At 35.2% G+C, this 14,467-nt stretch overlaps 1 protein-coding gene across 2 annotated transcripts in view; it reads left to right on the forward strand.

Moving 5' to 3' along the window:
- Positions 1–1,230: 1,230 nt before the first annotated feature.
- The window catches only part of EPHA3 (EPH receptor A3), a 330,559-nt gene continuing 317,322 nt past the window's right edge, over positions 1,231–14,467 (forward strand). The window contains exon 1 of one of the 2 annotated variants that reach the window (XM_053565304.1): positions 1,231–1,447. In XM_053565304.1, the coding sequence (XP_053421279.1) occupies positions 1,360–1,447 (88 nt within the window). In that variant the 5' untranslated portion in view covers positions 1,231–1,359. The remainder of the gene's footprint in view (positions 1,448–14,467) is intronic. The other variant, XM_053565305.1, reaches the window with a different exon arrangement.

The following is a 14,467-nucleotide window of genomic DNA, read 5'->3' on the forward strand; positions in this document are numbered from 1 at the left end:
AGGGCCTCTTCAAACTCTTTTAGATTCCACTCCCTAACGCTCTAAAATGGTTCAGTCATCTTAAGGCTGTCAACATACCTTTACTTTCTAAAGTTGTTCAAGGAACATTATAATCTTGTTTTCTTTTTAGAATAGAAAGATATAGATGTGTCAGAGAACATCTAAGCAATCATTTTTCTGGGGATATTTTAAAGATAAGTGAGACTATTCTTTAAAAAAGAAATTACAAAATCATTCGGCTGAAATAGATGGGCCATTATATTGGAAACAGGAAAGACCATTTGTTAATTACGGTGTAATGTAAGTGAGAAAGTCCAAGGAAATGATTATTGAGCGCGTGGATTTGGAATGTTAAAAAAAGAACAGCATCAAAATAGTATCACGTTATCAGTGTCTAAAAATTGAATGAGAACCTGTGAGTTCTGTACTGTTCTCTCTCACGGAATCCAGAGATGCCAACAGGAGATGGGGAGGGAGGGTTCTGTATTGTCAAGAACTTCAGGTTTGCTTTGCGCTGCTCTTACAGCCCAGAACAAAGATAAACGTTGACCCAGCAGGAGCTGGGGCTGGGCTTGTTCACTCACATAGGATACTGAAGCTTCCTTGCCAGTTTGGAAAACCAGAGTGCGCCATATGTGCACTGAAATCCCTGCGCCAAATCTATTTAAAAGCCCTGATACCATTTGGTATAGAACTACAGACACGTTCTGATCCGGGGAGTGTATTAGTGTCTGTCTGAACCACAAAGGACTCCGAGAGAGTTATTGAGGATGTTGAATATGGTAAAAGAATAACCCAATTTGGGGGAAAAAAATTACTGACTTTTTATTTTAAAATGAAAAGCTGCTATTACTTGAACGACACACATTTCTCTGGCCTTTCAGTTTCCTTTCACAACATTGCCATATGATACTCCTTTCAAGGTTTTACTTTCTTCCGGGAATTAATCAACAGAGCGTGCATAGCAAACGCGAAATAGCTGCTTTTCATTGACTATAAGGGGGGTGCTTTTCTCTCGCCACCAGTGCCCCATCACGACTTCTGGGTTTCCTGCCCTATTGGCGACGCCCCCACTTCTATCCCCACCTGCTTCCTGAGCAGCTCTGAGCTTTAGAGCGAGCCACGCGTGCTGCCCGGCTCTGCTTTGGCGCTCACTTCCGACGGCGCTAGGACCCGGGGAAGTCCCCGAGCTAGGTTCGCGCAAAGGCAGCCAGACTCCTCCTTATCTCCAGTGTCAAACTTGACATCAGCCTGCGAGCGGAGCATGGTAACTTCTCCAAGCAATCAGAGCGCTCCCTCGCACATCAGTGGCATGCTTCATGGAGATATGCTCCTCTCACTGCCCTCTGCACCAGCAACATGGATTGTCACCTCTCCATCCTCCTCCTCCTCAGCTGCTCTGTTCTCAACTACTTCGGGGAACTGAGTCTCCAGCCTTCCAATGAAGGTAAGCCAGGTACAGCGGCGCTCACAGCCCTGCCCCGGGGCTAACGCTCTTCCAAGCACGTTCTCTCCGCAGCTTTTTCACGTCCTTAAGGTGCCTCCCAATAAAGCAGTTTGTTCTGAGAGTGAACGAAAGATGTGCTTTTATTTTCAACTGTCTTCTAAAACACTTTGGGAGATAATTTTGGATTGTCTAAACCTTAAAAATGTGTTTTTAATCTGATACCAATCAAGCAATTACCTTGCTTGCTATTTGAAGAAAGAAAGAAAGAAAATCCTCCAGTTTTGCGACCCCGTATGTTAATTGCCAAATCGCCAAGGCAGTATTTTATTTTCTAATTATGACCATGTGGTACTCTGAGAAGTTTCAAAGAAAATTCGCCCCCGCTCTCTAGATGTTTTAGTGTGTTTAAAGGTAATGACAGGTTGTTCCTACTTGGGATCGTGGCATTTATGAATGGACTGAAGGAAAATCAGAGTTTCACGGAGCGGAGGTGCGTGTGTGTTTATGTTGCAACTGCTGTATTGAAGTGCTGTGTATCCCGCCAGGCAATGGTTTGCTCTGTGGTACAGGTTCTAATGAGCAGCATATGCCACATTAACATAAGTAATATTTGCAGGAATTACAATAAGCTTAGGTTGGATTCTCTTTGTTTAGGGGCTTATATACAAATAGGAGAATGCATTTAATGAATAGTGAGTAGTTCCTGGGAAGATATAGTATATAACTAAGTAGTAAATTAAGAAATAATGTTCTTAAGCTGCAAATGGCATTTCCTTGAGATTGGTTATTTATTTTACTTGCAGTGAGCATTCATTCCTTTTCAATGGATTAAAGTGAAACCTGTTATTAAGGACGCTGATTTTCCTTTAAGATTATGTATTCAGTAGATATTTTCCCTGTACATCTTTTGTGATCTATTTCTAGTGATTTTTGAATATAGTCACTAACTCTTGAGATAAACTTCTCTAAATGATTGCTGTAAAGAATCAATTACAATTGTAATTTCTTCTTGATGATTTTTAACTTATAACAGTAGCATTTAGCAATTTATTTTGCAAATTACCAATATTGAGCAATTTATGTGCAAATACCACATTGTAGATATCACTCATTAAGAAATATATTGTGAAGACAATACTGTTGCATATTACATGGTATACATTGTTTTAAAAAGACAAGTAAAAATAAAATATTTAGAAACTTTTTAAATGTAAAAATGTAAATGTAAAATTAAATGTAAAACTGTAAATGTAAAAACTGCTTCATATTTGGTGACCTACTTTCATTGCTAATAGAGCAGTTTAATTCAGTTCTTGACTTAGTGACTACCTTTATCAGTGTGGCAAATTTCATTAAATTTCCCTATGTCTTTCCTTAATTGGAAAATAGAAAATTCTACAACTTAAGGATGAAGTGAATCATCTTATCCACAAATGAATTTTTTTACAAACCAAATTAAAATGTTTATTTAAAAGTAAGAGTCAATCATTCTTCATGAATGAAAGGCAACAGTAATCATTTGCAAATGAGTCACACATCAAACAGTAAAAATTAGTGGATTTTTTTGTTTTGTGTAGATACTAAAATATCAACAATAACTAGGAAACAGTATTACAATTCCCATATTGCTATGATAAATTGTATTTTTCCAGGTGGAATGTTTATTAACTACTTTGATAATGGATATTACTGGATTAATAATGCAGAGGAATACAGCTGAGTCATTATTTTTGTGAAAAATATAACCTTTAAGTAAACTGCAAGAGAACAAAAATGACCCTTTACTTTAAACTTATTCACACCTATATAAAAATCTATGAAAACTAATTTAAAGAAATGGGAATAATCATATGCAAATTGCTTTTAAGCCACACATTGCATCCTTGGTAGACACTATATATACACACACATATATTTGAGGGTAAATATATTTAGAAAACTGAAATAATTACATTTAATGTGCTTGGATAAAAGTTTATCCATACTTCAGTTCATGAGATTATTCTTTGAAGATCATTTCCTATGGGTACTGTCTCCTTTCCCTTCTATGGTTATGAAGGAAAGCTTTAAAACAAATTTAAGATGAATGACTTATCTTAGGTAATATTTAAGTGAGATTTTAAATATTAATCCAAAGGCCTGGCTCTTAGAAGTTGAGCTGAATAACATGAAAAGTGAAAATTACAAGTATGTACTAAGATTTTTATGCTATTTTTTTAACTCTGTAATTTGAATAGAAAGCAATGCTTCCGAAAATATATGGAAAAACTAATAACAAAATGAGTCATATTAATGTAGATTTTTAATACAATTTTTGAAAAACATATATGAAGTATTGAAATGCATTTCAAATACTATACCACACTTATATTTCAACACTACAGAAAATTTATTAAAATTCAATAAAAAATATTTACTAGAATTTTTTTCTTTAATCTATTATGAAGTTAGTCATACTAGAACTAAAAGGGTACAAAACCAGGCTATTGAGTTAATTGCTAGGAAACTTGAAGTTGTATGATTTTTTTAAAGTTTGATATTTGACAATTATATATCAATACTGAACTGCCCTGGGTCCATGATAAAAAGAATAACTTAGGAAAAGTATGATCTGAATTCCCTTTTGATTAATCCAGTTACAAATAACTTTCTATAACTGATCTCAATTGTAACAGATATTCCTAATTCCAATGATCATTTGACTCAAACATTGGCCTATATACTCAACAAGAACTTTTTAAAAACTTCATCAAAATCATATCAGGTTTCTCTGTTTACATGATGTGAGAAAAGACTTACAATGGGAAATCAATTACTTTTCATGGAAAACTATGATTGCTACTCTATGTGCGTGCGATTTTAAAAGTTAATGTATTTTCTCCCTGTTTCCATCCCAGATAGATTGTAAATGATAAATGGAAGTAAATTTGGAAAGAGATTAAAACGTGATGTAAAATGAAGTCACTGTTATTAGTTCAACCTCTTTAGAATTGGTTAAAGTACTCTCTCTAAGAATTAATACATTTGAAGCAGTATTTAAGTCTGAGGCAAAATGCAGTGCTTATTCATCAGTATATGTTACACTAAATCATTTTTCTATCCAAGAGCGTTCATATTGGATGAACATTTACCCATAGAGTTCTTTACATTGAAAATCAGAGTTTTCAAAATAGAACTGAATAAATTAAATCTACATATTTATAAACCACTTATTTTGGGAGATTTTTTTTTAAGTAGCTGGGACACTGTTTCCATGACATACACTTCCTTGAATATAAATCTTCTGCATGCTAGAGAAGACAATGAGATCGTGTGATTGCTTATAGCTTAAAAGTAAAACTTTCGGATCAATGTTTTATGGTTCCCATTCAGTATTAGACACATGTTAGAGATAATAAATAAATAATAGATTTTTCCCTTTTTAGAAATTCCTAGGAATTGGCATCCCATTTCATATCTAAACACTCATCCTCAAATAAGAAAGTATTGTGATTGAAACATTAATAGAGCTAAGCCATCATATCATCTTTATAGGTTTCTTTTTTTTGAGGAGGAGGAGGAGGGTTTACATTTGCTTTTAATAGCATTTCTTCATGCTAGACTAAATAATTGAATGCATTATACATTTTTGTAATTTAATAGCTCTCCTAATAGCTTCCCCCTACATCCCCCTCAACAGTTATAGCTGTGCTATTTGCCTGAAGGTAGGAGAAACCTTAATTTCACTATTTTATAACCCACAACAGTTAACACTTGACCTAGGTCATTAACAGGATTATCAACAAATTTGTTTAAGCTTTTACTGACAATCTGAATTGCTATAATAATATTTTGATTGGAAAGAAACTTCTTGTAACTTCTCAAAATCTGTCATGAAATTAATTCATTCTGAATCTATTTCTTTGTAAAGACTAACATTGATAAGCATAATTCAAGAGAGGAAAATATTCACTTTGGTAGCCCATTTTCCTTATTTTTATGTTTCATGCATCACACCATTCCAGTGCTTGTCACAAATGAGCTATTACAAACCTTTTTAGAGATTAAATGTTCTAGCAATAATAGAGTTATAAATACTGAACAGCTTTACTGTAACTATCAACATTTTAAATTTTATACTTTTTTACTATTGGTTCTGTAGCTGATAAAATTTTTCTACCTACTGTAAGGTAAAAAGTCAATTATAATTATAACTCAGAAGTGACTGGAACTATAAAAGGGAGACTACATATAGTAAAACACCACTGCTACACGTTAATTCATGGTTATATTTTATATAAATTTGTCTTTTCCATGAAATACTAGAAATCAGGTCTGTTACAACAAACAACATTTAAGACTAATATAAACATTTAAAAGAAAATATTACACAATCAGAACTTAAAGATTTTTTAACACTGTTAAGTGAGTTTAGAAAGTTTTATGTAAAGTTTTATAGCTTGAACTTAATTATAGCTTTCTCCTTGCTCATATAGATAATCAGGCAATTTCACCTTGTTCTTAATTAATACATTTTTAAAAAATATGACTTAGTAAAATATTTTTACTATGTTTATGTGTTACCACATTTTAATATTCAGTTTTCAGTGTGCTCTTTAAGGGCTACTTCAGAAAATTTAGAATTTTTCTTAAGTACAACAGAAACAATGTCTAAATATCAAATAATCAGAAGGATTTTTCAAAGGCCAACTAAATTTCAAGTGTATCTTTGATTTACTAACTTCAGTTCAAATGGAAATAGAAAGAAGTGTTCTAGAGAGTTACATTTTTCAAGTCATAAAATATTCAAGAAAATATTAATACAACTTTCTGCAAATCATGGAAACGCAGTAGTTCTTATAGGCATTTGCTAAGAAACATGGTGTGGTGTGGGGTATCCTTGATATGAGTCATTTTCCAATGGTTTTGTGTGCCACAAATACTAGATGAAGGAAGAAACATATTTCTCAGAATACCACTAAGTTTTACAAGTCACTTTCTGTCAAGATCTTCAACATTGTTTATTTTTTAGCATGCACATTTTTTCTTTAAAATCTTTAATAAAGCCTGTTCCTTTAATTCCTAGTTGAGAGAAGATTTAGAAGAACAGATGCATGTGTCCCATTTGGGTTCTGTTTCCAGAGATCTGGATTTTATCACCAGGGAGGGTCAATTAAGGGCTTTTACCAAGTGCACAAGTAGCTTTCCACAGATTTTTCAAATAAAGGTTTGACCAGTGGTGGGAAACATATATTATTCATCCAGGTAAACAGAAAACCAGAATTAGATATTTACTTCACAAAAATGTGAAAACCTTAGCTAATCTTTCTATAATGACTTTAGAAGCGAAAAGTAATGTTATGACATTTATAAAATGCAAATCCTTTCAAGCAACAAATCAATCAATCTAGGACGACATTCCTCCCTGTGTTCAGGGTATCCAGACATGTGCACTCCGTGGTCTCACGCTCTAAGTCTGTTGCCAGCTGCCTGGTATCAGGTAGTTCTTGGAACCTGGCAGGAGGTTTGCTCCAGAAAAAGTCCAAAAGTCAGCAAGTTTTAGTTTACCTTCTACCAGCTTCCTTTGAAATAAAAAGAGTAGTCAATTACAAAGGAAAAAAAAGTTTCCTCAAGTGAAAAGAAAATAAAAAGTTGATGAGAAAGATGGAGAGGTAGAGAAATGCAAAGGTTCTAAAGCCAATGTTAATATCTCAATCTTTTGCTTAAAAGAAAGACATTTATCACATAAACATCTGGTAATCAATTTTTATTAAATACCTGAAAACCTGCACACCGTTTGCAATAAAAGGGGAGGAGGTTGCCTTTGTCTCTCCTCTCAAGTTTGTACACTTTTGATTTTTCCCCAGAAGAAAATATTCTGTCGGGAAAAGTTTTCAGAGGGTAATCCAACGAAAGCGTCCCCCTTTGCCTGTCTGGGTGAATGCATATGGAAAGTGGAGGGAATCAAAACCAGTTCAGCAGAGAAAGCTTCAAACTTGGAGGGGTGTTAGTAAACTGGACGCCCTTGCTGTGGACACCCCCACCCCCACCCCTTCATTTTCTAAACCGTGTCCTGCTGTTCTAGTCAAAGCAAAGGGTGAAAATCCACCTAATCCAAACCAACATGGTGAAGTGAGAATAATAGAGGAAGAAGTAGGGGGAAAATACAAGTGGCGAAGTGTGCAAACTGTACAAACAAACGTTTGTGAATAATCTCACCATGGACGGGGCAGCCACCGGAGGGAATGACTGCGTTTCATTTTCCTTTCTTTTTTTTTTATTTTTGAGAGTTATATATACCTTCCACATTTGAGAATTAAATTTATAGGCAATTAAAAAGTATGCCCTAAGAATTCCAGCACGAAGAAGAGTTTTCCGGGGAGGGTACAACGTGGCAACAGAGAGATGAGTAGTGCTCCTTGCTGCCACCACACCCACCACCCCGCCGCCCTAACCACAAACTAATCTCTGCTAGGACCAGACTCAGCGGTGCAGAGGGAAAACCCGAGTTTCTTGATTTTCTCACGCATCAAATGGAAGATCAGATCATAAAAATCAACTCCGGGTCCTCCTAACCCAGGCCCCCGCCCCCCGGAAGGCAGAGGTTCTTTGTGTGCGAGTCTCTGCGCGCCAGGCTGCCAAAGCCGGTCCCCGGAGAGCGGCCCGCGTTCCCAGGCCTCGGGGACAGGGTGGGCGCGAGGGCGCCTGCGGATCCGTGCTGCGCTGCTCCAGGTTTCTGCTGCCCGGTGGACGGTACTGGGCGCTCTCTGCCCACCGCACTGGCTGCAGCGAGCCGAGGGCGAAGGCGCAACATTCCGCGGACTCCGGCATCTGGAGGAGGCTGGGCGGGCGAGAGGCGAACGCGCGCCCTCTGCCTGCTGCTGCGGAGCTGCTGGCGCTGAGAAAGCGCGGCGTCCCCTCCTAGCCACCTGGAGCCTCCTTACCCGGGGGTCAGCCGGTCCAAAGAGCGAGCGCGCCTCTGACGCGCCGGGAGTGAGTCTGGCCCGGAATCTATGATCGCCCCACCGACGCTCCCACGGCTATCGCCAGCCTGTTCAGTGTGGCGTCCGGAGGTGGGGTGGTCTCCTTACTATCAATATTCATAGGCTCCCCAGGTGACAGACAGAGGCGGGGGATGCAGGTTCTGCAGGTTTCCCGACAGAGCTGAGAACACGTCTCTTCTCGGCCCTCTGGGTTGGGAGGGACTGGGATGGCTCAGACACCCCGGTGTCCAGTTGGCCGCTGCCTAACCCTACACGTACCTTCACTGTTTGTCCCTCTTTGGGACATTCCCCTCTCCTGGAGTAGCTGGGCTAAAATGAGGAATATATTTGTCCTCAAAGCTACTTAATAATACCACCTGTTACAGCTCTAGTGATTGCTGAGGGGACGGTCCTGAACTTCCTCCGGGTCTGGCATCATTTTATTAAAGCAGGATGTTTCCTCTTCCGATTTTGGCAGGAAGGGTGAAGTGGGCCAGAGAGAGTTTTGGGGAGAGTGATGTTGTCCAGATAGGTTAATAGTTGGATGATGCGGATGTGTCTGTGGCTGTGTTGGAACTTTTTTTTTTTTTATAAAACATGTAATTGTTGAATCCAGTAAATCTCCACACTAAACATATCCGCAGTACCCTGCCTAACTCGACATAGTCATTGTACAGTGTTCTGCTGATTACAAAGATTTTCCCTTATATTATCATTCACTGTTTACTGGGCCTCAATTAATCATTAAAGCTGTCCTAAAATTGGCAGAATTACATCTCCCACTATTGTGACTGAGGAAACTGAGGAAAGGGATCAGACAAAAGTATCAGCTGAGCCAGGACCTGTTCTTGTCTTTGTCTTTCTGTTTTAACCTTCTGGGCTTCCTTCTGTGCTCAAATGCCTGTGAATTAGGGAGGTATTCCAGCATTCAGGAAAAGCATTAGCTTCTCAAACTTAATCCCGACGACTGTACTAATTTAACTTGTGACTTTCAAGACTAACTTACAAATGCTCAGAATTTTGGAGTGGAAAAAATTGAAGGAAGCCAAATAGGTCAGAGTACTTTGAAAGTCTAAAGTGATTACTTTCATAAGGGGATGATCTGCATGGGTGGGGGACCCACTAAGAAAATAGTTAAAGGAGATTTGATGTGGATAAAAGTACAGAATAAAATGTCTCTGAGGCCTTTGCCTCACACATTCTTAGCTCTGTCTTCCTTTCCTAACACTCAAGCACTCCTGTTCTCAACCTGGAAAGAAAATTTTGTCAGGAATTCCACACAGAGAGATTGTGAGGAAATTGTCAATATAATGAGAATGTGATTTTTTAAAGGTTTTATGTAAGAAAAATGAAGTGTGAATTAACTATTAGAATTGTCACATCGGTCAATAATGGGGAAAACAGAACGTGGTTCAAAAAGCAGATTTTAGTTCATGTGGAAATTTCCCCCCCTTTAAGATAATTTTTTAATTATTTAAGATGAGAAGATAAATTGTAGTGATTTATTTCTTTTTTCATAAAAACACTTGTATTCTATTTAACTAGAGGTATTGAGAAAAGGTAGCTAAAACAGGCTTTTGAAAAGTAGCAAATTAAGTTGGGGGCAATTATATTTTTCATGTGGGTATTTCGGCACATATGTTTTGCATTAATTGCTGCAATAAATTCTGTTAACCTGGCAAAGAGCAAAAATAGCATATTGATGACATCAGGCTTCCAAAGCAGAAAGCTGCTTTCAGTATCTTGCTTTCTTCACTGTAAATGCAAATAAAAAAAAAAAGAAAGAAAGAAAAGAAAAAGAAAAAGAAAGACAAAAAACTGAATGTGTTATCTGTTATGTTCCCAAAGAGTTATCCAATCTCTCAAGCTTTTGGCACATTTTCCATGAGCGAAAGTGAAGGCTTAGCAACAAACTATTTCCCCCCTTGTTTCTGGAGAATTAGTGTCAATACCTCCTTTCCCTGTTCTTTAATTCTTTAAATCCATATTTTGGTTTGTGGAACTCTCTCAAATCAAGGCAAATGTAAACTCTAAACTGAGTTGTCTTTAAGACAAAAATCTTCATTGATTATACAGCAGGGTCTCAAAAGGGACAGGAGAAAGAGGAGAATGTGGATTAATTTTAATACTGAAAAGTCCTTTAGTCAATTTCAAAATGGTTTCATTTTGAATTTACTATATATTCATTATGAGATTAATTTATATTCTTTTCCCAAATAATAGTAAAGAAAAATAGTTGAATAAAATCTAGAAATCCAGAAAAGTGTAAAATCCTCCTGCTTGATAAAAAAAAAAAAATAAGCCTTGAAAATTTTATTTTGGGCCTGTCGTAAAGTTGGTTGATATCTACTCAATGTGAAATTTTGACATTTCCTTTATATATCAAAATAACTAAGGCAGACGGAGAGCATTTTTTTAGTAATTAACATGTATTTATTTCCTGATTTTCAAATCCAATTAATAATAGTATATAGGATTTCAAGGCCTATATTCTTTCACTGCATATGACAGCAGTTTTCACACTGAGTGGAAGTTAGGCTGGGAAGCTAATTTGCAATGTCTTCTATCTGGGTTATCTAACTAATCCTATGGGTAAGCAAAACACCATTCCAAGGAAAAGGTCTATTTGTAGTATGTGTATGTCACCAGTAGTATTGTTCCCTTACAAAACAGCAATTCCCACACTGTGAGCAAAATTTTAAGAATAAATACACATCTTTTAACTCATAATGCATAAAAGTCAGTTTTTTGTACTTTTTTGACAATGAAAACACCATTGATACATGTCATCACTGTCTAATGTTTATTTCCTAATTATCTATAATATTCAAGGATGGCATATAAAATTATATACAAATTGTGATTTCTCTCTTTGACTATGACAAAGTTAGTTATGGAAGACTTTGCAACTTGACATAAGGAAAAAACTGGCATCATCATAGAATATATAAATAGAAATTAAATTGGGTTGTTATTATTTTATTATGTTATGTAAGCTCCACCAAATCTAATTATTTCCAAATGCTAGAAATATTTTTAATGAGGGAAAATGAAAAATAGTTTTTTTCTTGCTTTAATATATTATCTAGTTTACTATAGACAAGTCAGTGCTCATTTACATTAGATGACTCAAAGAGATGAACTCAGAGATTTTATTATAGTGTCCTTCACATTTCTAACCTAAATTATAATACTTTCATCATACGTGTTTTCTGGAAAAAATATTTCCAAATGTAATTATATGTACTGTATCCGACTGTAATAGTCAATCTATGCTTACAATGTGGTTTTCCTATATTTTGAGGTATATATTAAACATTTGTACATTGCATAAAGAAAATTTTTCTTACCTTTGAAAGTGATTTTCAAAATTATTTTCATTTTTAATGTAAAAAATAGATATAGGATTAGAGAACAAAACCTAAAAAAGAAATAAAATTAATGCTATGCCTTTAAATTTCCACTTCCAAAGGTGATCCTTTGAAATTGACTAAGAACATTTTGTTTTACTTTTGTAGTTGATTTACCACCCTAACCCTAATAGTAAAGACATGTGGTAGGGATAATTATAACACAAATTTCCTTTTACCATATACGACTTAAAATGAATATACAATAAACACATAATTTAAGAGAACATCTCAAATAACCTCATATTCAGCAATGGTTACTTGTAATAAGCACATATCTAATGGAAATTCGGTGTGCATGCATGCACACATGTGTACATGTGATTTTATTAGAAACACATGTCACTGAATATCCAAAATGAACCATCCATCAATGGTTCTGTAGGTACTATTCATATTATAACTACACTATCAAGAAAAACCACTCTAAAGTTTGTCTGAACTCGACTTTCTCATCATCAATAAATTAAATGTTTTCTGACTATCTCTAGCACTAACACTTTGACACTTTTCATTGATGCTCCAAAGATGCAAAGAGAAGGGCTAGAATGTTGAAATAACTAATGAGTATACCACCTTGACCAGAAATCTTCTTATAGCATATAAAAAAGTCATTAACAGACCCTGGGACAAAGGGTGTTTGACAAAAACATTCAACACTATAGAATTTTGTTTAAACTCTTACCTAATGATTTTAGCTGGCCGTTTGATTAAAAATTGTCATAAAATAGTATTTCCATGATCGATTTAACATAGTTTGGCATTTTATCTGCATACAATTGATAGATAATTGTTGACTTTACAATTTAAATAATATATTTAGTATTTTTAGTCTATGAACTATAATAATTAGATTTGTTAAAAATATTTTAATTATATGTAGGTGGTAATAATAGTAATACAAATATAAAACCTACAAGAGTGTTTATATTAAGAACATGTAATCACAGTGGGTAAAAGTTATGTAGAAATACATTAGTACAGTGATAAAACTAAACTCTAGACTTCTCATGTTCTTACCCCAGTATGTACAGTAAAACTGAAAAGCTGAGCTTAGGTGGACGCCTGACAAAAAATAAATCTTGATTTCTTAATTTCATATTGTGTTTGACCATGAAATGACACAAAATATTTTAACACTAAAAACAAAATTTATTCCTCTCTGTATCACTTTCTTCTTTCTTCCTTTCAGAAGTTTAATTAGTGTTTAAGAAGCAGATTAAAGGACACTTCTGCCCTCTGTAACCCAGAACAAAGCTATTCTTTTGATTAAAACAAGGTGATGAAAATTCCATATATAAGTATATATGAAGTGTGGCTAGGACAATTATTGTGATGATGCATACAGAAAAGGAAATGTCATTATTGTTTAATAAAAGCAAGATTTAATAAAAAGATGAGTTCATTTTCTATTATTGTGATTTTATGGTTATTTTTGCTTGACTATAAAAGCCTTTTATAACTAAAAATTTTATCAGAAAATATGTTCATTATTCTAAGATGCTGAAATTATTTAGCCATTAAAGCTTACTCTACATCTTGAAATGTAGATATTTGATAACTATTTATAACTCAGTATTTTCATTAAATGCAACTATAGCATTACCACAGAATATATTGATGTTCTATTAATATATTATTGATGTATTATTAGATAATTGAAAAGCTTCTGCTTCAGTAAAAAGTGGCATTTGATTTTAAAACTTATTTTAGCACTTTCTGTATATATACAATACATAAAATCTTTCCAGATATGGATATTATTAATATTTTAACTCAGTCTAAATGAGCAGATAGCCACTATGAATCAGAAGTTAGAAATGTCCTTGGAACAACTTGATGTGTTAATAACTTTCTAAGAGTGAACACTCCAGAAACTTATAAGTTTTTAACCTGTCTTCACCAAGTGGGAACATTTGTTTTAAGCTCTTATTTAAATAACTGAGTCTATTGTAAAAAAATAATTAGTACATCTCTATTAATAAGAAGAGACAATAATGCAAATGATTAATATAGACAAGACAATTCTTTATCATATGGGCAATGGATATAAGTAATTTTTAGAAGTGGGCTTTTGACTGAGTCTTTTCATTATGATGAACACTGGAAGAGATTGCACGACTCCTGGGAATCTTGGTTCCACAATCAAGTGGGCTGGAAAATGTGACAGTAGAGTCAGTGGCAGGAATGACAACCAGGTTGCCTCCCTTTCAGAAATACTTGTTACCAATTTGAGCCAATTTACCCTGTACTTTGCTCTTTTTTTTCTTTCCTTTTGTTTTTTTTTGGTTAGGGAACATCCCTCTTGTAATTGTATCCCACCCCCAAGTGGTGTGCCATAAACCGTGACCCTATCTTCTTCTCTCCTTCCGTCTCCCTCATTCCCTTGCCCCTTAGATTATCTACTGGCTTCATGTTAGTATTGAGTATATTGGATTCTTGCTTCTCCATTCTTGTGATGCTTTACTAAGAAAAATGCCTTCTACCTTCATCCAGGTTAATACAAAAGATGTAAAGTCTCCATCTTTTTAATGGCTGAATAGTATTCCATGGGGTACATGTACCCACAGCTTGTTAATCCATTTCTGGGTTGGTGGGCATTTAGACTGTTCCACATTTTGAGGATTATAAATTAAGCTGCGATAAAG

This window comes from Nycticebus coucang, chromosome 16 (assembly GCF_027406575.1).
Source record: "Nycticebus coucang isolate mNycCou1 chromosome 16, mNycCou1.pri, whole genome shotgun sequence".
Lineage (NCBI taxonomy): Eukaryota > Metazoa > Chordata > Mammalia > Primates > Lorisidae > Nycticebus > Nycticebus coucang.